Source organism: Caretta caretta, chromosome 9 (assembly GCF_965140235.1).
Source record: "Caretta caretta isolate rCarCar2 chromosome 9, rCarCar1.hap1, whole genome shotgun sequence".
In the NCBI taxonomy this organism is placed as follows: domain Eukaryota; kingdom Metazoa; phylum Chordata; order Testudines; family Cheloniidae; genus Caretta; species Caretta caretta.
The window spans coordinates 1,026,770-1,048,087 of record NC_134214.1 but is presented as its reverse complement, the minus strand read 5'-3'; the positions used below and the strand labels follow the sequence as shown (position 1 = coordinate 1,048,087).

The 21,318-nt window shown below is 45.0% G+C and overlaps 1 protein-coding gene across 5 annotated transcripts in view; it reads right to left on the bottom strand.

Moving 5' to 3' along the window:
* The window catches only part of ACAP2 (ArfGAP with coiled-coil, ankyrin repeat and PH domains 2), a 117,706-nt gene that overhangs the window by 47,833 nt on the left and 48,555 nt on the right, over positions 1-21,318 (bottom strand). For all 5 annotated transcript variants that reach the window (XM_048864520.2, XM_048864524.2, XM_048864521.2 and 2 more), the window contains exons 9-10: positions 20,272-20,346; positions 1,937-2,049 (exon numbers count right to left, since the gene is read on the bottom strand). In XM_048864520.2, the coding sequence (XP_048720477.1) occupies positions 1,937-2,049; positions 20,272-20,346 (188 nt within the window). The remainder of the gene's footprint in view (positions 1-1,936; positions 2,050-20,271; positions 20,347-21,318) is intronic.

Genomic DNA, 21,318 nt, shown 5'->3' with positions numbered 1-21,318 from the left:
TTATGCCTAAGAAAGCAACGAACTAAAGTTAGAAATGTACTTGTAAATAAAAATAAAGAAAAATATATTTACAACAAATGGAAGAAAGGGGAAGTTGATAATAATGAATACAAATCCAAAGTTAGGAATTACAGAAAACTGATAAGGAAAGCTGAGGGACACAAGGAAAAATCCAGTCAGTGGTGCTACGGACAGTAAAGGAGATGTTAAAGTATATATTAGGAACAAAGAATCCTAATAAGCGTACTGGTCCATTTCTAGGTGCCAATGGTATAATTATCAATAATAATGCACAAAATGCAGAAGCATTCTATAAATATTTCTGTTCTGTATTTGGGGAAAAACATTTGATGTAATCATATCATATGATAAAACACTTTCCATTCCACTAGCAGCTCAGGAACATGTTAAATAGCAGCTAAAGTTAGACATTTTTAAAATCAGGAAGACTGGATAACCTGCATCCAATCATTTTAAAGGAGCTCGCTGAGGTGCCTGCTGGACCATCAATAAGTCTTGGAGCACTGGGAAAGTTCCAGAAGAAAGCTAATGTGGTGCCAATATTTAAAGAGTTAACAGAATGACCCAAGAAATTATAAGCATGCCTGTCTGACAATTGATAGCAGGCAAAATGACAGCATGGCTGATATAGGACATGATTAATCAAGAATTAAAGTAGGGCAATAGAATTAATGCCAGCCAGCATGACTTTTTGGAAAATAGATCCTGTCACACTAACCTGATGTTTTTAAAGATGGCATTACAAGTTCGGTTGTTAAAGGTAATAGCGTTGACGTAATATACTTAGACTTGTGGGAGGCATTTGACTTAGTACTCCACAACATTTTGATTAAAAAACTAGAAGATATAAAATTAACATGGCCCACAGCCAATTTTAAATCCATTTAATAACTGACAAGTCTTAAAATGTAGTTATAAACACAGAATCATCATCGAACAGGTGTGTTTCCAGTGGGATCCGCAGAGATTTGTTATTGGTTGAATGCTATTTAACATTTTTATTAATGACTTGGAAGACCAAACCAGCACTGATAAAGTTTGTAGATGACAAAAATTAGGGGAGTGGTAAATAATGCAGAGGACAGGTCACTGATACACAGCTATCTGGATAATTTGGTAAGCTGGGAGCAAGCAAACAATATGCATTTTAATATGACTAATTGTAAATATATGCATCTAGGAACAAAGAATGTAGGCCATACTTACAGGATGGGGCATTCTAGCTTGTGAAACAGGGACTCTGACGATCAACTGAACATTTGTTCTAGTGCAACGCTGTGACCAAATGACATTGTGCACACAATCACGAGTTTCATGCTCCACCCAAAGAGCAAGGCAAAGTTTGTGTGAAGTCACAACCCATGGGCCCAATCCAGCAAGCCAGCAGGCGCACCAATGGAGAAAAATTAGCAGGTGCTTAGCACCCACCGGCAGCCAAGCTCCCCTCCTTCTCCCCCCAGTCCCGCCCACCGGCAGCCCTACCAATCAACTCCTCCCCCTCCCTCCCAGCACCTCCTGCAGGCCAGGGAACAGTGTGCAGGAGGTGTTAGTAGGGAGGGGGCGGAGCAGGGATGGGGCAGCGGGGGAGGGGTGGAGTGGAAGTGGGGCCAGGGGTGGAGCAGGGTTTGAGCACCTCCGGGGAAAATTAGAAGCCAGCACCTGTGGCATCTATGGATTTCAATAGAAGCTCTGAGAAGAGAACTTGCAAAGATCAGGCCTTGTGCTTGCAAACAAGCAAGAAAACAAAACAAAAGAAGAAATTTCCTTGAATTCTGTACAGTCACTGCAGTAAATATAACTGGCCAAATGGTGCACCAATTTATGCCTCAGGCAACTTTGTGGAATTAATGGGTTTTCCAGGGTTATAAATCAGCATGGTTACAAACCATAACAAGGAGAGTTTTTGAAGTCTTACCTGTTCCAAGTCTTGAAGGCATTGCTGGCTCGCTTAAAGAGATACCCTTCCATAACAATGCCATTGGCTGCATCTACATTGTATTCTAGCTTAGTATCATCACTGGAGAAATCCTGGTATTTAAAAAAAAAAAATTTCAAATGCAGCTCAAAAACATTAATTTTAAACTGTGCAGATATTTGGCAATAGCATCATGCCTGCAATACCTAGTGATTATTCTGCAGCTTTTAGGCCCACACACAACATTAAGAAGGTTTCAAAGTAGCAGCCGTGTTAGTCTGTATTCGCAAAAAGAAAAGGAGTACTTGTGGCACCTTAGAGACTAATAATGCTCAAATAAATTGGTTAGTCTCTAAGGTGCCACAAGTACTCCTTTTCTTTTTGCGAACATTAAGAAGGTGAATTTTCAGGGAAGATTAAGGCACTAGAGTCTATTTTATTTCACAAAATCTATACCTGTCATAATTGCATTACATAACAAGACATGGGGAGTTTTACCAGCCATATTTACAGATACTTGTGAAAAAGAGCAGCATTCTACAGCTCAGTAAACTGCACATCAGCAGTGGGCAAGCGGCAGAAAAGCCAAGAAACTGAAATCAAACTGAAAGGAAATATGAAAACTTCTGTAATTTCATTAAAAGCAGAGCATCCAACTGTCTAGACACAAAAGAGTGACTGAGTAACAATACCTGAACTAAGAGTATATTTTCAGAAAGTTGCAATTAAGCAGAAATTGTGGTAACCACCATGTCTTTACTGGAACGTTATATTTCACAGCAACACACTCAACTAGGGTGATCAGATGAAACGGACAAAATATTGGGACACACGGGGGAAACAGAAAAACAAAAGTAACATTAAAAAAGCGGCCAGAGTTGCCGAAGCAAAAAAAAAAAAAAAAACCCCAAACCAACCACCAGAACGGCCAAAGCCGCAATATCGGGACAAATGGTGTCCCGACCATGCATCAGTCGGGAGGCGGGACAAAGAACTAAAAATCGGGACAGTCCCGATTTTATCGGGACATCTGGTCACCCTACGCTCAACACTGTATATTTGTGTTTTGTACAGAGTCCCCCATCCCATGATCCTATTTCTTTTATTATCTCTCTGCTTTGATTACATCTGAATTTTACATCTGATATTTTATTAATAGGGTGAGATTTTCAAAGATGTCTAAGGGATATGAACACTATTCTCAATCAAATGAATAGTAAATAGGCATCCAAATACAGTAGATGGCTGTGAAATTCATATCCTAAACTGCCCTTTGGAATCATGACTGAACTTACAACTATGTATCAACAGACATTATTCAATAAATGTATGAGGTGGAGAAAACAGTGAGCAAAGGAAGACCATATCTGGCTAAAAGTCTGATAGGACTTCTCCTCAACCTTGCCGACAAACACAAACCTAATGGAAGTTGAACATCCAGAGCATAAAATAAATACATCACAGGGTCCAACGAAAAAAACATGGGCACTGCTGTCAATAAAGATACAGCCAATGGATTTTGGAATAATAAGCATGATCCCAAAACAATTTCTGCAATGACACAAAATGCACCTTCATTTGAAAGGGAACACAATACCCAACCACTCCTTCAAAGATTTTCCCCCTCTTCTGACCAGCCTCCCTTGAGTCTTGCTTGCTTTGATATGAGGTAGCTGCTCTTCTTTCAGGAGTTAGTCACCTGTAGACCTGCAGCATCCTTATGCAGACGTTAGTTGACTTTTTGGAAAAGGAAAGATAGCTGAGTTTCATCAACCTTTTATTGGCCTCACCACTCTCTAAATGGTCTTGCATGGTTACTAAAGAGGGAGACTAGGATAGGTCCTTAGGTGAGGGTTAGGGGGTGTGGGAAAGGAAGAGAAGCAGTTGTCCATTCTCTCTGCATCTGGTTGGAGAGAAACTATTGAAGCCATTGTATATCTACACCACCGTCTCCTGACATCTAAACAGGGCAGCTGTGTCAAAAGTCAGAGGAGAGGTTAAGAGTGGAAACACTGAGATGTAGTCTCCATCCATTGCCATAAGAAGGCTCTCTTAACGCCATTAGTGCTGGCTGTATGCCAGGTGTGGCCAAACCGCAGCTCATGAGCCACATACAGCTCTTTTACAGTTAAAGCATGGCTCGCAGAGCCCTCTGCACTCCCCCACCATTCTCCAGCTACCAGTCTAGGGGAGGGAGCTTGGGGCCTCTGGAGACAGTTATATCGGTATAAAGATGCTTGTTGAAGCATAGCTTATTCATGGAAATGTGGAGGAAGAAGCTTTACTTCCATAAGGCATCTTTATACTGGTATACCTGTGTCCTCACTACGGGTTGTACTGATTTAGCTATTTTGGTGTGTGTGTGTGTGTGTGTGTGTGTGTGTGTGTGTGCACATGCGCGTGCACGGGGGTGGGGTGGGTTCTTGCCCTTAACGGAAATAGTTGAATGGACACAAAAACTGTGTCATGACCAGACCTAGGGTAGAAGGAAAAGGAGGCAGCAGCAAAGACAGCATAATCTGCTCCCACTGATGAGCCTCATACCCTACTAATAGGATTCTAAAAAGATCCCAAAGGGAACATTGCTCTGCCCCTGTGATTGGAAGAAAGTGGTAACCCAGAAGGGCACGGTTACAACTGTTAATTTAGGCCTTTTATGAATGGATGCAGGCAATAAAGAGAGCAGGTGCCTGGGCCCAGGACAGTACATTATTCAATAAAATGGCCGAAGAGCTTACACACAGAATATTCTCAGCTATTCCCAATTTATTTTAAGAGGTAACTATATCATGATCAGAATATTGGCTAATAATTCAGAATCTGATAGTAGGCACTCACTATAAAAGTGAAAACTACTCTTTGAATTTTAGCAGTAACGAGCTATTGTATGGGCATATATGTTAAAAACAACACAAACAAAGCAGTTATAACCCGATGCTCATAAAACCCAGAATTCAGACATGCATACTTTTCTTTAGTCCTCAACACTTCATAAACCTTAATACTCTGATACCTGGTCCCCAATTCAGAAGATGCTAAATATTAAAAAGATTTCATATAAAAATGCACACTCAGTATAAATATTATAGTACCATTTTAGTATAATGTAAGAATTCATATATAACATACAAACATTTTAAAATATAAGTGTTTTACAAAGTATTTTCAGGGTTTCTTTTTCCATACTGTAACCTTTTCAAAAGGGCTAAAATTTGCTGAGTTAACGTTCTTCTTACAAAATGTAATTAAGTTAATAAATGTTTTAATTTCGCTCAAACTTACCAACTCCCAAACATAATGAAACCTGCTAAAGATTTGCATCTTACTGTCCTTAATGATTTCTGTGATTTGTCGTCTGAGGAAAAAAGGTAGATTTCCTGGATTCTTTCTGCCCAACCAAGAGTGCCATGCAGTCATCACATTCTCCTCTAGGTTCGCAAAGTTGTTTGACATTGCAATTGTTTTGTAAAAAGAAACGTGATCCATTAGTTGCTTTCTTTGTAGCCTTGCGTGAATGATCCAAGTGCTCTCTCATTATGCAGCTCCTGCTTCAATTCACATTGACTGAAACCATGACTTTCTCTTAAGGCCTGGACAATACTGCTGATGTTAGCTCAACTGACTTGCAACCTTACATGGTACATTAAGACTTGAGAGTAGGTGCAGACAGTAGTTTCATACTTTCCTAACTACATGCAGTACACAACTGACTAAGTATTTTTAATGTTTGTACTTCACAGCAGGTCATTTACATATGAGTCAAAGATCAAACTGCAAGAGAAAGCCAAAACCAATTAAAGGCCTCCAACTGCTCTATCCATGGTAGTTTACTGGTGGAGTGTTTTGGTTTTTTTTTTTTGGGGGGGGGGGGGGGGATTTTCTATAACAGCAACAGAGTAGTTGTTGAAAAAGAAACTGGCAAACAGAGTATCATCTTTAGCGTCTTTGTATTTCATAATATAAACAAGAGGGGCAAAGCAGTCATATTATTGTAATGTATTTTTATCCTGGAAAATGGAAAAAAGTTTAATGAATCACAAAAATAATCAGAGGGGGGAAAAAAAAAAAAATACTTCCAGCTCTTTCCAGAGAGCTCTATAGGAAATAAACCCACTCATTTCACATGATTTAGAATTTTATATTCCTTAAGCATAAACATATTTGCTAAAGACTGAATTTGCAAATTTATTTACATTTAAAAACAGAAATTATGTTTCCACTAGCCAGCATAGACAAAACTGAAGTGCTACAACATTAGATTTCTAATTCAAACTATTATTTTCTATTTTGGTATTCATTCATTTCTCAAGATTTGCCATTTACTGGGGGAGGGTCACGTAGAGGAAATGAGCCAGACAAACAATTGAAATGTATAGTATGGTCTTCTACTTTTTCATATCTTTGAAAGCAGGGATCCCCCTTTAGTAAAGCTACCCCAAGGCAACTTTAACATGTGCAACCAACACTAATTTAGTAAGTCACACGCCTAATTGCTGACTTTGTGGGTGCTCTGGGCTCAAGCACCCACAGAAAAAAAATGTGGCTGCTCAGCACCACCAGCATCGGCTGTTGGGCGGCTGGGGGTAGCCGATCAGCTGTTGGGTGGCTGGAGGCAGTGCTTGAGGGCATGCAGAGAAAAACGAGCAGTGGGGGTCTCGGGGGAGGGTTTGGAGCAGAGGCAAGAAGAGGCGGAGTGATGGCGGAGCAGGGGTGGGAAGAGGCTGTGCAAGGGCAGGGCCTCAGGGGAAGGGGTGGAGCAGAGCACCCCCAGGAAAAAATTTTAAAAAGTCAGCGCCTATGCAACATTGCAGTACGTCTTACTAAATCTGACAGTGTTACATAAGAGCCATAATGTCTCAGAAATGCTTGAAAAACACCACCAATATTCTGGACATATTGGATTTTAGAACTTGCTATGCGACATGTATTTTTTCCACTTTTATCATAAGATAATTTTCTTGCGGCTATTGCATATAATCCTATTCTTTAGCAACTGCAGTTCTAGAGCCTTGCAATAGCCAAAATTAGTGGTTGGTTATAAGTTCTTCATTAAAGTCTATAGAAAAGATGGTTAAACTCATTTTGCCAGACTCTGAAGGCACTCAATGTTCAAATGTTGGGTTTGTATTTTGCTTAAGTGATACTGTCAAAAAAGGAGCAGAGAAAAAAATTCAATGAAAAATAGGGTGGAAAATGGGGCAGGTTGAATGAACATCAAATACAAAGAGCGCGACAAAAACAGAGATGACTGGAGAGGAAATCTTAATGAAAAATAAGTACAGCATACCCAGTATTTAGGATATCCATTGTGCAAATCCAGCTTTTGAGAGGGGAATCATCTATTCCCCTCACACAGTGCCAGCATCACAGAAAGGTATCTTTGGTTTTGAAACTGAATCACCATGAGAAAAAAAAAAAAGCCAACAAATTTGAGATATTTTAGCAAAACCTGAAATAGTTTGAGTAGTTAGCAGAAGCTGGGAAAACACAAGGTTGTTTCATCCCTATTTTAGGGCCAGGAAGTAACTCTTATTTTTCCAACAGCAGTTCTGTTTTAGGTGGACGAGAGGGATCATTCTCCCTTCAGGAGCAAAGGGCCAAAATGTGCACGTGCTTCAGCAACAGCAGTGAAGGAATCCACTCCTGATTTATAGACATGGCAGCATCTGGCTCCTCATCTTGGTTGAAGGAGACTGCCCTGGTCTACACTACGAGTTTAAGTCGAATTTAGCAGCGTTCAATCGATTTAACCCTGCACCCGTCCACATGACGAAGCATTTACTTCAACTTAAAGGGCTCTTAAAACAGATTTCTGTACTCCTCTCCCAACGAGGGGATTAGCGCCGAAATCGACCTTGCCGGGTTGAAATTGGGGTAGTGTGGTCACAATTCGACGTTATTGGCCTCCGGAAGCTATCCCAGAGTGCTTGATTGTGACCGCTTTGGACAGCGCTCTCAATTCAGATGCACTGGCCAGGTAGACAGGAAAAGGCCTGCGAACTTTTGAATCTTATTTCCTGTTTGGCCAGCATAGTGAGCTGCGGGTGAGTGCAGATCTCATCAGCACAGGTGACCACGCAGTCTCAGAATCGCAAAAGAGCTCTAGCATGGACCGAATGGGAGGTACTGGATCTGATCGCTGTATGGGGAGACGAATTTGTGCTATCAGAACTCCGTTCCAAAAGACGAAATGCCCAAGCATTTGAAAAAAATCTCCAAGAACATGAAGGACAGAGGCTATAACAGGGACCTGCAGCAGTGCCATGTGAAACTTGAGCTCAGGCAAGCCTACCAAAAAAAAGAGGCAAACAGCCACTCAGGGTCAGAGCCCCAGACATGCCACTTCTGTGATGAGCTGCATGCCATTCTAGGGAGTGCAGCCACCACTACCCCACCCATGCTTTCACTCCGTCAATGGATTATCACGCAACAGGGATGCGCATTTTGGGGACGAGGAAGATGAGGAGGAGGCGGCGGCTGAAGACAGTGCACAGCAAGCAAGCGGAGAAACCATTAGTTGGCCCCTCCTTTTAAATTGCCAACCCATTTTAAATAGCCAACCCAACGGCTGTTTGGTATGGGAAATGCGGGCGCTGCTGTTTGCAACCATTGCCACGTTATGAAGGTTAAAGAAGCCAAAAGACCGTGGCTTACCATGGCTGCCTGCAAGCCCAATTCTGTTGCCCACCAGCCCTGCGTGTGTGATCTCTCACACCAAACCGGCAGACCCTCAATATAAGAGGCAAAATGCGATCTTGTACCAAATGCACATGTGCTATACAATATTAACAGCAAGGTTCACCCTGAAAGAGTCTACCCATTATTCTCTAAAATGTGTCTAACTACTACTCTCCCTTTTTTCCTCCTGTAGCTGCAAATGTTTCAACACTCACAACATCATCTCCTTCCCAGAGACTAGCGAAGATTAGAAGGCGAAAAAAAACGCACTTGTGATGAAATGTTCTCTGAGCTCATGCAGTCCTCCTGCACTAAAAGAGCCCAGCAGAATGTGTGGAGGCAGACAATATTAGAGTCCAGGAGAACACAATATGAACACAAGGACAGGTGGCAGGTTGAAGATGATAGGTGGTGTCAGCTTGCTGACAGAAGGCAGGAGCCAATGCTGAGGCTACTGGAGGATCAAACTGATATGCTCCGGCGTATGGTTGAGGTGCAGGAAAGGCAGCATCAGCACAGACCGCCGCTACAGCTCCTTTGTAACCAACCGCCTCCTCCCCAAGTTCCATAGCCTCCTCACCCAGACACCCAAGAATGCGGTGGGGGGGCCTCCGGTCACCCAACCACTACACCCCAGAGGACTGCCCAAGCAACAGAAAGCTGGCATTCAATAAGTTTTGAAGTGCAGCGTGGCCTTGTCCTTCCCTCCTGCCCCATCCCTCCTGGGCTACCTTAGCAGTTATCCCCCTATTTGTGTGAATAAATAAATAAAGAATGCATGAATTTGAAGCAACAATGACTTTACTGCCTCTGCAAGTGGTGATTCAAGGGGGAAGGAGAGGGTGGTTAGCTTACAGGGAAGAAGGTTTTCATCAAGGAGAAACAAAGAACTTTCACACCGTAGCCTGGCCAGTCATGAAACTGGTTTTCAAAGCTTCTCTGATGCGCACTGCACCCTCCTGTACTCTTCTAACCGCCCTGGTGTCTGGCTGCGCGTAATCAGCAGCCAGGCGATTTGCCTCAACCTCCCACCCCACCATAAACGTCTCCCCCTTACTCTCACAGATATTGTGGAGCACACAGCAAGCAGTAATAACAGTGGGAATACTGGTTTCGCTGAGGTCTAACCTAGTCAGTAAACTGCGCCAGCGTGCTTTTAAACGTCCAAATGCACATTCTACCACCATTCTGCACTTGCTCAGCCTGTAGTTGAACAGCTCCTGACTGCTGTCCAGGCTGCCTGTGTACGGCTTCATGAGCCATGGCATTAAAGGGTAGGGTGGGTTCCCAAGGATAACTAAGCACTAAGAATGCATTTGTTACTTATTTCTGGGGGGAGAGTTACACTGTGGTAAGGAAAGGAGTACCTGTGGCACCTTAGAGACTAACAAATTTGTTTGAGCATAAGTTTTCGTGAGCTACAGCTCACTTCAGTAGTAAGGATAACTGCAGGCATTTCAACATCCCCAACAGTTATTTTCTGGTCTGGGAAGAAAGTCCTTGCTGCAGCTGTTGAAACAGACCAGATTCCTGAAGATGTGAGTGTCATGTACCTTTCCGGCCATCCCATGTTGACGTTGGTGAAATGTCCCTTGTGATCCACCAGTGCTTGAAGCACCACTGAAAAGTACCCCTTGCGGTTTACGTATTCGCTGCCTTGGTGCTCCGGTGCCAAGATAGGGATACGGGTTCCATCTATCGCCCCACCACAGTTAGGGAATCCCATTGCAGCAAAGCCATCCACTATGACCTGCACATTTCCCAGAGTCACTACCCTTGGCAGCAGCAGCTCAGAGATTGCGCTGGCTACTTGGATCACAGCAGCCCCCACAGAAGGTTTGCCCACTCCAAATTGATTCCCAACGGGTAGCTGTCTGGCATTGCAAGCTTCCACAGGGCTATCACCACTCACTTGTGAACTGTGAGGGCTGCTCTCATCTTGGTATTCTGGCACTTCAGGGCAGGGGAAAGCAAGTCAAAGTTCCCTGAAAGTTCCCTTATGGATGCGAAAGTTTCGCAGCCATTGGGAATTGTCCCACCCCTGCAACACTATGTGGTCCCACCAGTCTGTGCTTCTTTCCCGGGCCCAGAATCGGCGTTCCACGGCATGAACCTGCCCCATTACCACCATCGTCGTCTCCTGGGTGCTTGCCAGCAGACAGTGCAGTACAACTGCTAGCTGTCATCGTCTCCTGGGTGCTCGCAGTGCTGCTGGCCGGGAGAGCAGCCTGAGGCAGAATGGCCCACTCAGGGATTGAACTCACAACCCTGAGTTTAGAAGGCCAATGCTCAAACCACTGAGCTATCCCTCTGCCAATATTCCAGGCAGGACTGAATCTCCATTAGACAAAACTTGGACAATGACCTGAGTCACTCCCATTTATGTCCAGGCGCCCCTGACAGATCTCACTGAGGTCTGCCAGGAGCACCCAGGTCTGCCCAGGCACCCCAACCGCCCTCACCGAGGCCAGCCAAGAGCACCCAGGAGACGACGAGGATGGCTACCAGTCGTAATGCACCATCCGCTGCCACAAGGCAATGAGCTGCTGCTGCTGTGTAGCAATGCAGTCCTAGGTCTGCCAACACCCAGGAGATGTACGGTGACGGTGAGCTGAGCAGGCTCCATGCTCGCCGTAGTATGGCATCTGCACGGGTAACCCAGGAAAGAAGGCACAAAACATTTGTCTGCCATCGCTTTAACTGGGGAGGGGGGGTGGGGGGGGCCTGATGACATGTACCCAGAACCACCCATGACAATGTTTTTTTGCCCCATCAGGCATTGGGACCTCAACACAGAATTCCAATGGGCAGCGGAGACTGCAGGAACTGTGGGATAGCTACCCACAGTGCAATGCTCCGGAAGTCGACGCTAGCCTCGGTACTGTGGAAGCACTCCGCCGACTTAAATGGTCTTAAGTGGGGACACACAATCGACTGTATAAAATCAATTTCTAAAAAGATCAACCTCTATAAATTCGACCTAATTTTGTAGTGTAGACACAAGCCTGTGCTATGATACTTTGCTCATCCACCTCCCCTAACTCCAGCTCCCTCCTGACCATTACTCTAAGTTACTTTTTACATGAAAGAATAGTGTTTGAATACAATGAAAAACATACTTTGAATACAGTAAAAACATATTTTACCGTATTATTGCTGTGTTCACAGCATCATATAAGCTATGTTACAAAACAAAAAGTCATTATAGCCTTGAGAGAAAGGGATTAATGTAGTGAGTCCAAAGTTATTTAATTACACAACAGTTGTTCCTGCAACACACGGCTGCATCAGACTAAGAAAACAAGAAATCTGGCAGTCTCACATTAGACTGACAATACTATTCGCTGAAGGCTGCCTATCCTCTTTTGGCAGCTAAAATACTTGTTTTTCCGTCTGTAAATTTATAGCAAAAAGGGTCCTAGAATTCACCTGGTGTTGCCATCTTATTCCACCAACCACCATGTACCTGAGCAAATATGAGATAAAAGTTCATTTATTCTATTTTTATACATATGGATTGCTTCTAGCATCCTTGCAGTATGTGCATGAACCTGACAGACATAAATTAAACCATAACAAATGGAGGCCATCTTACCTACAGAAAAACCAGACTACCCAGCACATCTAACCCAGCCCCACCACTTTTACACCAACCTCTCAGGAAAAGCGAAAATTAAAAAATACACTTTTCAGCACACTGAACATCAATTTGAGAAATGAGTTATTAATTAGGATTACTATATACACAAGTCCTGTCCCTGAAAAGCTTGCCATCTACTCAAAATCCAGTTATTGACCTTCCATAACTGCTGTTCTTTGAGATATGGTGCTCTTGTCCATTCCACGTTAGGTGTGTGCACGTTATGTGCACCACTGCCGGAGATTTTTCCCTCAGTGACCAGAGGGGTAAAAGCGTGGGTTGGGGAATGGACATGAGCAATGCATGTCTAAGAACAAAAGGTCAGTAACCATTTTTTCTTCGAGTGCTTTCTCATGTCCATTCCACATTAGGTGACTCACAAGCAGTACCCAAGAAGGTGGGCTCTGAGTTCATGGACATGCGTACTTCAACACTGCTCTCCCGAACCTGGCGTCATCTCAAGCCTGCTGGGTGATGGCGTAGGGGGATGAGAAAGTATGCACCGATGACCAGATTGCAGCACTGCAGACGTCTTGGATTGCAGACGTTTGTGGATAAATTGGAGAGAGTCCAGCGAAGGGCAACCAAAATGATTAGGGGTCTGGAACACATGAGTTATGAGGAGAGGCTGAGGGAGCTGGGATTGTTTAGCCTGCAGAAGAGAAGAATGAGGGGGGATTTGATAGCTGCTTTCAACTACCTGAAAGGGGGTTCCAAAGAGGATGGCTCTACACTGTTCTCAATGGTATCAGATGACAGAACGAGGAGTAATGGTCTCAAGTTGCAGTGGGGGAGGTTTAGATTGGATATTAGGAAAAACTTTTTCACTAAGAGGGTGGTGAAACACTGGAATGCGTTACCTAGGGAGGTGGTAGAATCTCCTTCCTTAGAGGTTTTTAAGGTCAGGCTTGACAAAGCCCTGGCTGGGATGATTTAACTGGGAATTGGTCCTGCTTCGAGCAGGGGGTTGGACTAGATGACCTTCTGGGGTCCCTTCCAACCCTTATATTCTATGATTCTATGATTGGAACATGGGCCAGAAACGCTGCTGAAGAAGCCTGAGCTCTTATGGAATGAATGGTCAAGATGGCAGGCGGCAGAACATTCGCCTGCTCATAGCATACCCAAATACAGGAGATTATCCAGGATGAGAGACTGAAACTGGTTGTCCTTTCATCCTCTCTGCTGTTGCCACAAAGAGTTGTATGGATCTGCGAAACAATTTAGCCCTCTCGATGTAGAAAGCAAGGGCACGACTAACATCCCATGAGTGAAGTTGTCGCTCTTCTGAATTCTTGTGCAGCTTTGGGAAGACGACTGGCAGGAAAATGGCTTGGTTGCCTTGGAACTGCGAGACCACCTTTGGCAGGAGGGCCATATGGGGGGGGGGGGGCGCACAGTTGAACCTTGCCCTTCAAGAACACCACGTACAGTGGTTCTGACATAAGGGCCCTGATTTCAGAGACCTTTCTGGCTGAAGTCATCGCTATCAGGAAGGCGACCTTCCAGGAGAGAAATAGCAGAGGACATGATACTAGCTGCTCAAAAGGACCAAGTTCAAATCCCACATGGGAATCAGTTCACAAACCTGACAGTAAAGTCTCTCTAACCCCTTAAAGTGGATTGTCATCCCGTGAAAGAAAAATGACCTTCCCCCCACTGACAGATGGAAGGCTGAGATTGCTGCTAGGTGTGACAGATGTGAGTGCCAGACCTCCTTGTTTAAGGTGGAGCAAGCAGTCCAAAATGGATTGAAGAGAAGACTGAGTCAGAAAGGCCTCGTTGGGACAACCATATCAAAAAAGTGCTTCCACTTAGCGAGGTAGGTTGCTCTAGTGGACAGCTCCCTACTACCCAGCAAGACCTGTCAAACTTGTTCCAAACAGGTTTGCTCCTCCAGGTTCAGTCATGGAGCTTCCATGCAGTCAGGTAAAGGGACACGAGGTTCAGGTGGAGTAAACAGCCATTGTCTTACAGCCGCGTAGCCAGGGTCAGGTCTAGGCGGAGTGGAAGCAGTAGAGCTAAGGATAAGTCTAACAGCATGCCGAACCAGTGTTGGCATGACTGCACTAGGGCTATAAGAATAGCTCTTGCCTTGCCCCGCTTGATTTTTAGAAGGACCTTGTGTACCAGAGAAACTGAGGAAATGCATAGAACAGAAGCTCTGTTCCTGGAAACAGGAAGCGTCTGAAAGGGAGCCAGGGCTGTTCCTGTTCAGCGAACAAAACTGATGGGCTTTCCTGTTCTGCTTGGTCACGAACAGGTCTACCTGGGGAGATCCCCACCTTTGGAACATGAACTTCATGACCTCTGGGTGAAGGGACCACTTGTGGTGAGGGGAAAAAGATCTGCTGAGATTATCTTCCAGGGCACTCCTGCCTCCTGAAAGATTGGAAGCCTCGAGGTGAATTGAGTGCTTTACACAGAAGTCCCATAGAGGTGTGGCCTCTTGACTCAGGGCAGAGGAACGTGCTCCTCTCTGCTTGTAGAAGATGACTGAGGTGTCTGCCTGTGATTTGGGGAAGAAACACTTGGCAAACTAAGTAGACCGCTCGGAGCTCCCTAACATTTACATGCTGGGAGAGTCTGTCCTGGGACCGCAGGGCCTGTGTCCTGAGGTGATCAAGGTCAGTAGCGTAGCTAGGGGGGAGCGGGGCAGCGCCCGCTCCCCCACTGAGCACAAGTGGCACTTTCTCAATGTCTTGGCACCTTTTAAATTTTCCCCTGTTGAGGGAACGGGGGGAGCGATCAAAAAAAAAAAAAAAAAAAAAGCGTCACCCGCTGCGGGGCTTTTACTCACCCGGCAGCGCCCCGGGGCTTTGGCGGCACCGCGGCGGGACCGTCACCCACGCCGGGGCTTCGGCGGCAGACACCCGGAGCGAATGAGGGCGGCCGCCAGAGCGCCGCTGGGTGAGTAAAAGCGCCACAGCGGGTGGCGTCTTTTTTTTTTGGATCGCTCCCCCATTCCCTCCCCCCAGCTATGCGGCGGATCGAGGTGTGCTCTCCAACCCAGGTCTAAAGCATCTGACACTATAGACAGTGACGGCTGAGGGGCGACAACGGGGACAGCCGCCATCACTGAAGGGGGGCTCTTTCACCAGTCAAGGGAGGCAGGGACCAGGGCTGGAACAGTGAGCACCGAGTCCAGGTGGTGTCTGTTTGGCGAGTACACTGAACCTAACCACACTTGCAGGCCCTGAGGCACAGCCTTATGTGCCGTACCACGTAGTGCACGTGGTCATGTGTCCCAGTAGCTTGAGGCAAAATCGGACTGCTGTGATTGGATGGGCCATGACCTTGGGTATCAGGTCCAACATTGTCTGGAATTGAGCCTCTGGAAGAAAGGTTCTGTCCTGGTCAAGTCGAACACTGCCCCAGTAAACTCTATTCTCTGTACTGGAATGAGAGTCAGCTTCTGTTCCTTTATCAACAGGCTCAGTACTCAGAAGGTGGCTTCGCCCATGCTGATGCTGTTCTTTGCTTGGACTTTGATCAGCCAGCCGTCAAGGTACGGGTAGACTAGAATGCCTTGCCTTCTGAGGAAAGCCACTACCATCACCATGCATTTTGTAAGAACCCGGGGGCCGTGGACAGGCCAAAAGGAAGAGCAGTGAATTAATAATGAGTCTGGTTTACCATAAATCTGAGGAATCTTCTGTGGCCACAGAAGATGGAAATGTAAAAGTAAGCAATCTTCAAGTCGAGGGCAGTGTACCAGTCCCCTGGATCCAAGGATGGGATGATGGAGGCTAGGGAGACAATGTGGAACGTCAGTTTCTTGAGATAATTGTTGTGGTGACACAGGTCCAGAATGGGACCAAGGGCCCACTTGGCCTTTGGGATTAAGAAATTTTGGGAGTAAAACCCTTTCCCTCTCAATTTTTGAGGTACCTCTTCCACAGTCATCACCTGTAGGGCTAAGAGTTGTTCGTGATAAGGGTCCCTGAAGAGGAACGGGGATGGGTGGTAGCAGGCAGGGGTGAACAAAAACTGAAGGATATAACTGCCCACCACTGTATTTAGCACCCAGTGGTCTGACGTGTTGTGAGACCACGCCAGGCTGAAGTGGGAAAGTTGGTCCAAAAACAAAGGGGGGACAGGATCCAAAGCAGGAACTGGCATAGTGCCCTCAGGTGCACCTTCAAAAGGCCTGCTTGGGCCCGCCCAAAGTACCTATACGACCCCTGCATTGAGGCGGAGGCAGATGGAAGCAGTTGACTGCGCTTGTAACCTCCGCTTCTTCTTTTGAACAAGTCCTGTCTTGGTGGCAGAGCCGAAAAAACAGGTTGGCTACTGAGGCTCCAAGTGTTTCCTTGAAGGGGCTGGAGCATAGAAGCCCAAGGACCCGAGGGTAGGCCTTGAGTTCTTCAGGCCTTGGAGCTTTATGTCCGTTTGCTTCAAAAAACAACAATAAGCCTTTGAAAGGGAGGTCCTGAATCAACTGTTGGACCTCCTGAGGTAGCCCTGAAGACTCCAGCCAAGAACACTGCCTCATAGCCACTGCAAAGGCCACTGGCCTGGCCACCGTGTTGGCTGCGTCCAGGTCTGCCTGGAGAGAGGTTCTGGCAACGTTCTTTCTCTCCTCTAAGAGGGCAGAGGATTCCTGCCTTGAGTCCTGAGGCACAGAGTCTTTACATTTGAGGAGTCCCACAAGTTGTAATTTTGCATCTCCCAAGCAGGGCTTCTTGGTTCGAGATTCATGGCTGTAGTCTGCCTGGCGAATAAATGTTTCTCCCAAACAGATTGAGTTTCTGTGTGTCCTTCTACTTGATAGGATATAAAGTCATCTTGTAGCAGTGAGCCGCTTGGTCCAGAGATGGGAGGAAAAGGAAGAGGCCTGTACCGGGGGGGGACTACTTCCTCTTCTTCAGTCTCAACTACCTCAACGGGGTCCATGTCCTGTGTCAGTACTGGGTTCAGTGCCGAATGGAGTGGTGCAGGAGCTCTCCTCTCAGAAGCAACCGAGTAGAACCGGTGAGGAGATGGACCCGATACCAGGGAAAATCCTCATGGGTTCCAGAATGGCCACTGCATAAGCCCTGACCACCTGGCAGGTACCAGCGAGGAGAACCTCACCAGGGTCCGGCAGCACATAAGATGGGTACCGGTAGCAGTTCTTGGACTGGGTGTAGGAGGAGTCCTGAGGTGACCACAGGGGAGCGGTAACCCTCACTTCCACGAATCAGTGTTGAGAGTCTGGCAACAAGTGCTGGACTGGGGTTGACCTCATAGAAGAAAGTAGGGTCAGTTTGCCCCTGGAAGGTATCAAAGGTCCCGGTGCTGGGAAGGAGCTCGGAGCACCATGTTCTCTCCTGCTCATGCTCATCGGAGCTGGTGGTTGTACCATTGGAGTCGGTGGTACCAGGAGTAATAAGTCCTTGGCTGCTGCAAAGGCCTCTGGGGTTGAAGGCACCATGATTCCACTGGTGCCACAATGACTTCTCGGCATCAGCAGAGGGTCCCGCAACAGAATCAACATTCTGGGCGGAGTCAACGGTGCGGAAGGGAAGGAAGGGGGCGGAGTGGTCCAACATGGGTTGCACTCTACTACCTTCCCCTTGCTTGCCTTTCTTTCTTTGCACCAGCAAGCGCCCTCTCTGATTATTGCTTTTTATGTTTCTTCCTCAGCACCAGAGATAGAGAATGGTATCGGGATACGTGCAGTCCTGGAGGAGTGTTTTGCACTGAGGCCCAAGTGCTCTGTGCCAAATGCAAGCAGCTTGGCTCCAAAGCCAGTCTAAGAGCGGCTTCTATTAGGATAGACCTCGATCTAGCCTCTGTCTTTCTTCGTACGAGGCTTAAATTCTCAACAAATTTGACAGCGCTCTCATACGTGAGCCACTCCCAGACACTTCAGACAACTGGAATGTGGGTCATGCCACAGGAGGGGTTCTAACGATCTACGCTAGTCTTATTTATAATATTTACGCTACAATTATACTAAGATTAAAAAACTAGGAAACAGACGAAACCACTGAAAGACGCCTTGCCAAAGCAAGAGGAGCTGTTTCAGTAGCCATCACAGGTGGTAAGAAGGAACCCAGAGGGAGTGGGGTCCGTGGGGCCCTTATACCGATGCATAAGCGCGCAGCACCAGAGGGTGCTGGAGCCGGCCCGACGGATACCACTGAGGGAAAAATCTCCGGCAACAGTGCACATGGCACGCGCACAACATGGAATGGACATGAGCAAGTACTCAAAGAAGAATACACACACTGAAAACTATGAATTATATATACACACATACACACACACGCACTTTTTATTGAAGGTTAATGTTTGTGGGAATAAGTGAACCTTTAGGAGGGATATGAATACTGGTAGGAGGAGGGAAGTGCTTGGCTTGCCAACATTGTGAGGGTTCATGCCTATGGGCAGTATGGAAGAAGGTACAATGATGGGAATGGGAGGGGGAGAAGGAAAGAAATGGGACAGCAAGGGGCTGGCACTCTAGATCGAGTGACAGGGAAATGAGATGACACAAGAAACCAGAGCTAGGCTTTAGGCCAGCTGAGAGCTGTGAAGGCCCTGCGAGGCAAGAAGCTTAAACCTGGTACATAGGCAAGTGGAAGGATCTGAAGAGGATAGAGAGACAAGGAAAGCAATTTAAGAAGCTGCTGTTCAAGTTAAGCGCTTTCCACCAAAAACTCTGTCTTCCTTCAAGCCCCAGAATGATGAATTTAGGGACTATCACAGCAAATGAGGTGATCCTGACTTATGAGATGAGGAGCATATGTCCAACAGAAACAAGGCCTAAACCCTAGGGCTTTTTAGAGCAAAACCAGCATGAATAGCATCTGTAAACGCAGTGGGAGTCTTTGTAAACGGTGTAACATTATTAAGAAACTAAAATAATTACAGATGACTTGATGAATTATTTTCATATAGTTTGCTAACCTAACTCAAGTGCAGTAGTTGAACGGCAACAAGAAGTAAGATCCAATTCGTGTTTTTGAAGTTCTAACTGATCAGGTTTCCATAAGTACTGGATTTCTTTATCAAAGCTCCATAGTAACCACTCAGCTTATTCGAAATAGTTTACCTGTAATGCAGCCTTATGCAGCATTTAAGGAAAAAAACAAAACAAGTAAGGATAATGGGCCTACAGCAATTATTATAGCTCATGGTAACTAATCACGTAACTTACTCCTTCAATGGTCAATTGATAGTATGTACCAAGAGAGGTCTTAATCCTGTGCCAGGTGCTGCTGCTCTCTAACAGCAGCTATTACTTTCCAGCTATAGCTTTCCCCCAAAAAAGAACTTCCATCCTATTCCCAACTTCATTTTGCTACTGAATTTTCTTATTAAATTCTAGCATTACAATAAGAAAATGAATATTGACCCAGATCTTTATACTATCCATGCGACTGAAGATGCTTTGTTCCACTTTAAATGGCTGCAATTTTCCCAACATGCAATAGCACCAGTTAGTACATATCCAAATTTGCCAATAATTAACTTTCAGTTAGTGTTTAGCTTTCACATTCATATACATTTAAATAAGAAATACAAGCCAAGCTTCCCCTTGGGTTTCCTTTAACTGTTTGTCTACAAGAGTGGCAGATACTCTCAACTTCAAAACACTATATTTCGCCCCATTTCAGGAAGAAAGTAAAAAGAACGTACATCTACAAGGCCACATGGAGGATGCCCTTTCTATAACAATTACAGCAAGCAAAAAGTTAACTTTATGGCAAAGAAGACTCCAAGATACCATATTCAGAGTCAGGTTTCTAATAAATGGGTTATATTTCTTAGCATTTGAATATAGTCATTCAGTAGAACAGTGAAACTGATATTTTAGCTAGCGCACAGAAATATTGTGACCTTGTTTGGTAACACAATCCGAACGTCTGCAAACCATCTCTCCGTTTAATTACCTGTAATTCTATTTCACTGCACTGCAAGGACACTATTTCTAGCAGTTCTAATGCAGTTATGCTCTGTTGCTGAGACATACCAAACAGATGTACAAAATGTGTGTACAGTTTCTATTTTACATTCCTTCAAGTACCTTTTGTTGAATAGTGGAGTGCTTTTGCTCCATATCTCTCTTCTCCTTTGCAGCATCTACACCCAACTGATCCAGCTGTAAAGAGAAAAAGAAATTTGGCTCTTTAGACTTTATAATGCATGTTAGAAAAAATATATTATGTCTAGACATTGCATGACTTGCCTTATACACAGGAAGGTCACTTCCTTGATCACAGAGCTTTACCTTTAATATCAACTAAAGTCCTGTTTAAAGCATTTTACTACCATTCTGAATTAACAGGACAAATTTTCCTGACACAAAACCTCTTTGATAGGTGTACATTTCCTTTAGGCTCTAAGGAAAACGTTTCCAAGAATAGTATGGTGCCAGGGATATGTGACTGGTACACTGCATTGATGACATGTTCAGCCTCTGAAGAAAGGAATGACTCATGCTTTAGCTGCTCTTGCTGGCTGACTGGTCCGTTCAGCAGCAGTGGCATTAGCAGAGAAAGCCAGACAGAAGGGGAGGTTGGGGACTTTCCCCTCCAAAGAGAAGGTGGTGATGTCCCCAGCTGAGCTTTTTTAAAATTGACAGCTCCCATGTGCTCCCTGAGACAGCATTAAATGGGGCAAGGTTCTATAGCTATTCAGGTGGTTTGCGGCTTCCCAGATGTTGTAAAAATAGTGATTATTGCAGAAAACATGGCATACAGGAGATATTTCTAAAAAAACCCACATTTAAATGTCTTAAGATAAAAAATATCACTATTTAAAACCTGTCTTGTAATAAAATATCAGTAGAACTATGACAATACTGTTACTGATGTCAGTGCTTTTGTCCAGAATTACTTGAGAGAGATCTATGAATATATGACTGGTTAAAGGGTATTCTGATGTGGTGGAGATGGAAGCTCGTTGACAGATCCTTTGGTACGATACAGCGTGGTATAATATTTTGTATACTCTTGTAGACTTTAGTCTTTCAACATCCTATAAAAATTAAGTACGGTAATTTGGTCCTTTTACCCCAAACCAGAATATTATACTTCCCTCAGCCCCAATCAGTGTTACAAGATCACTGAAC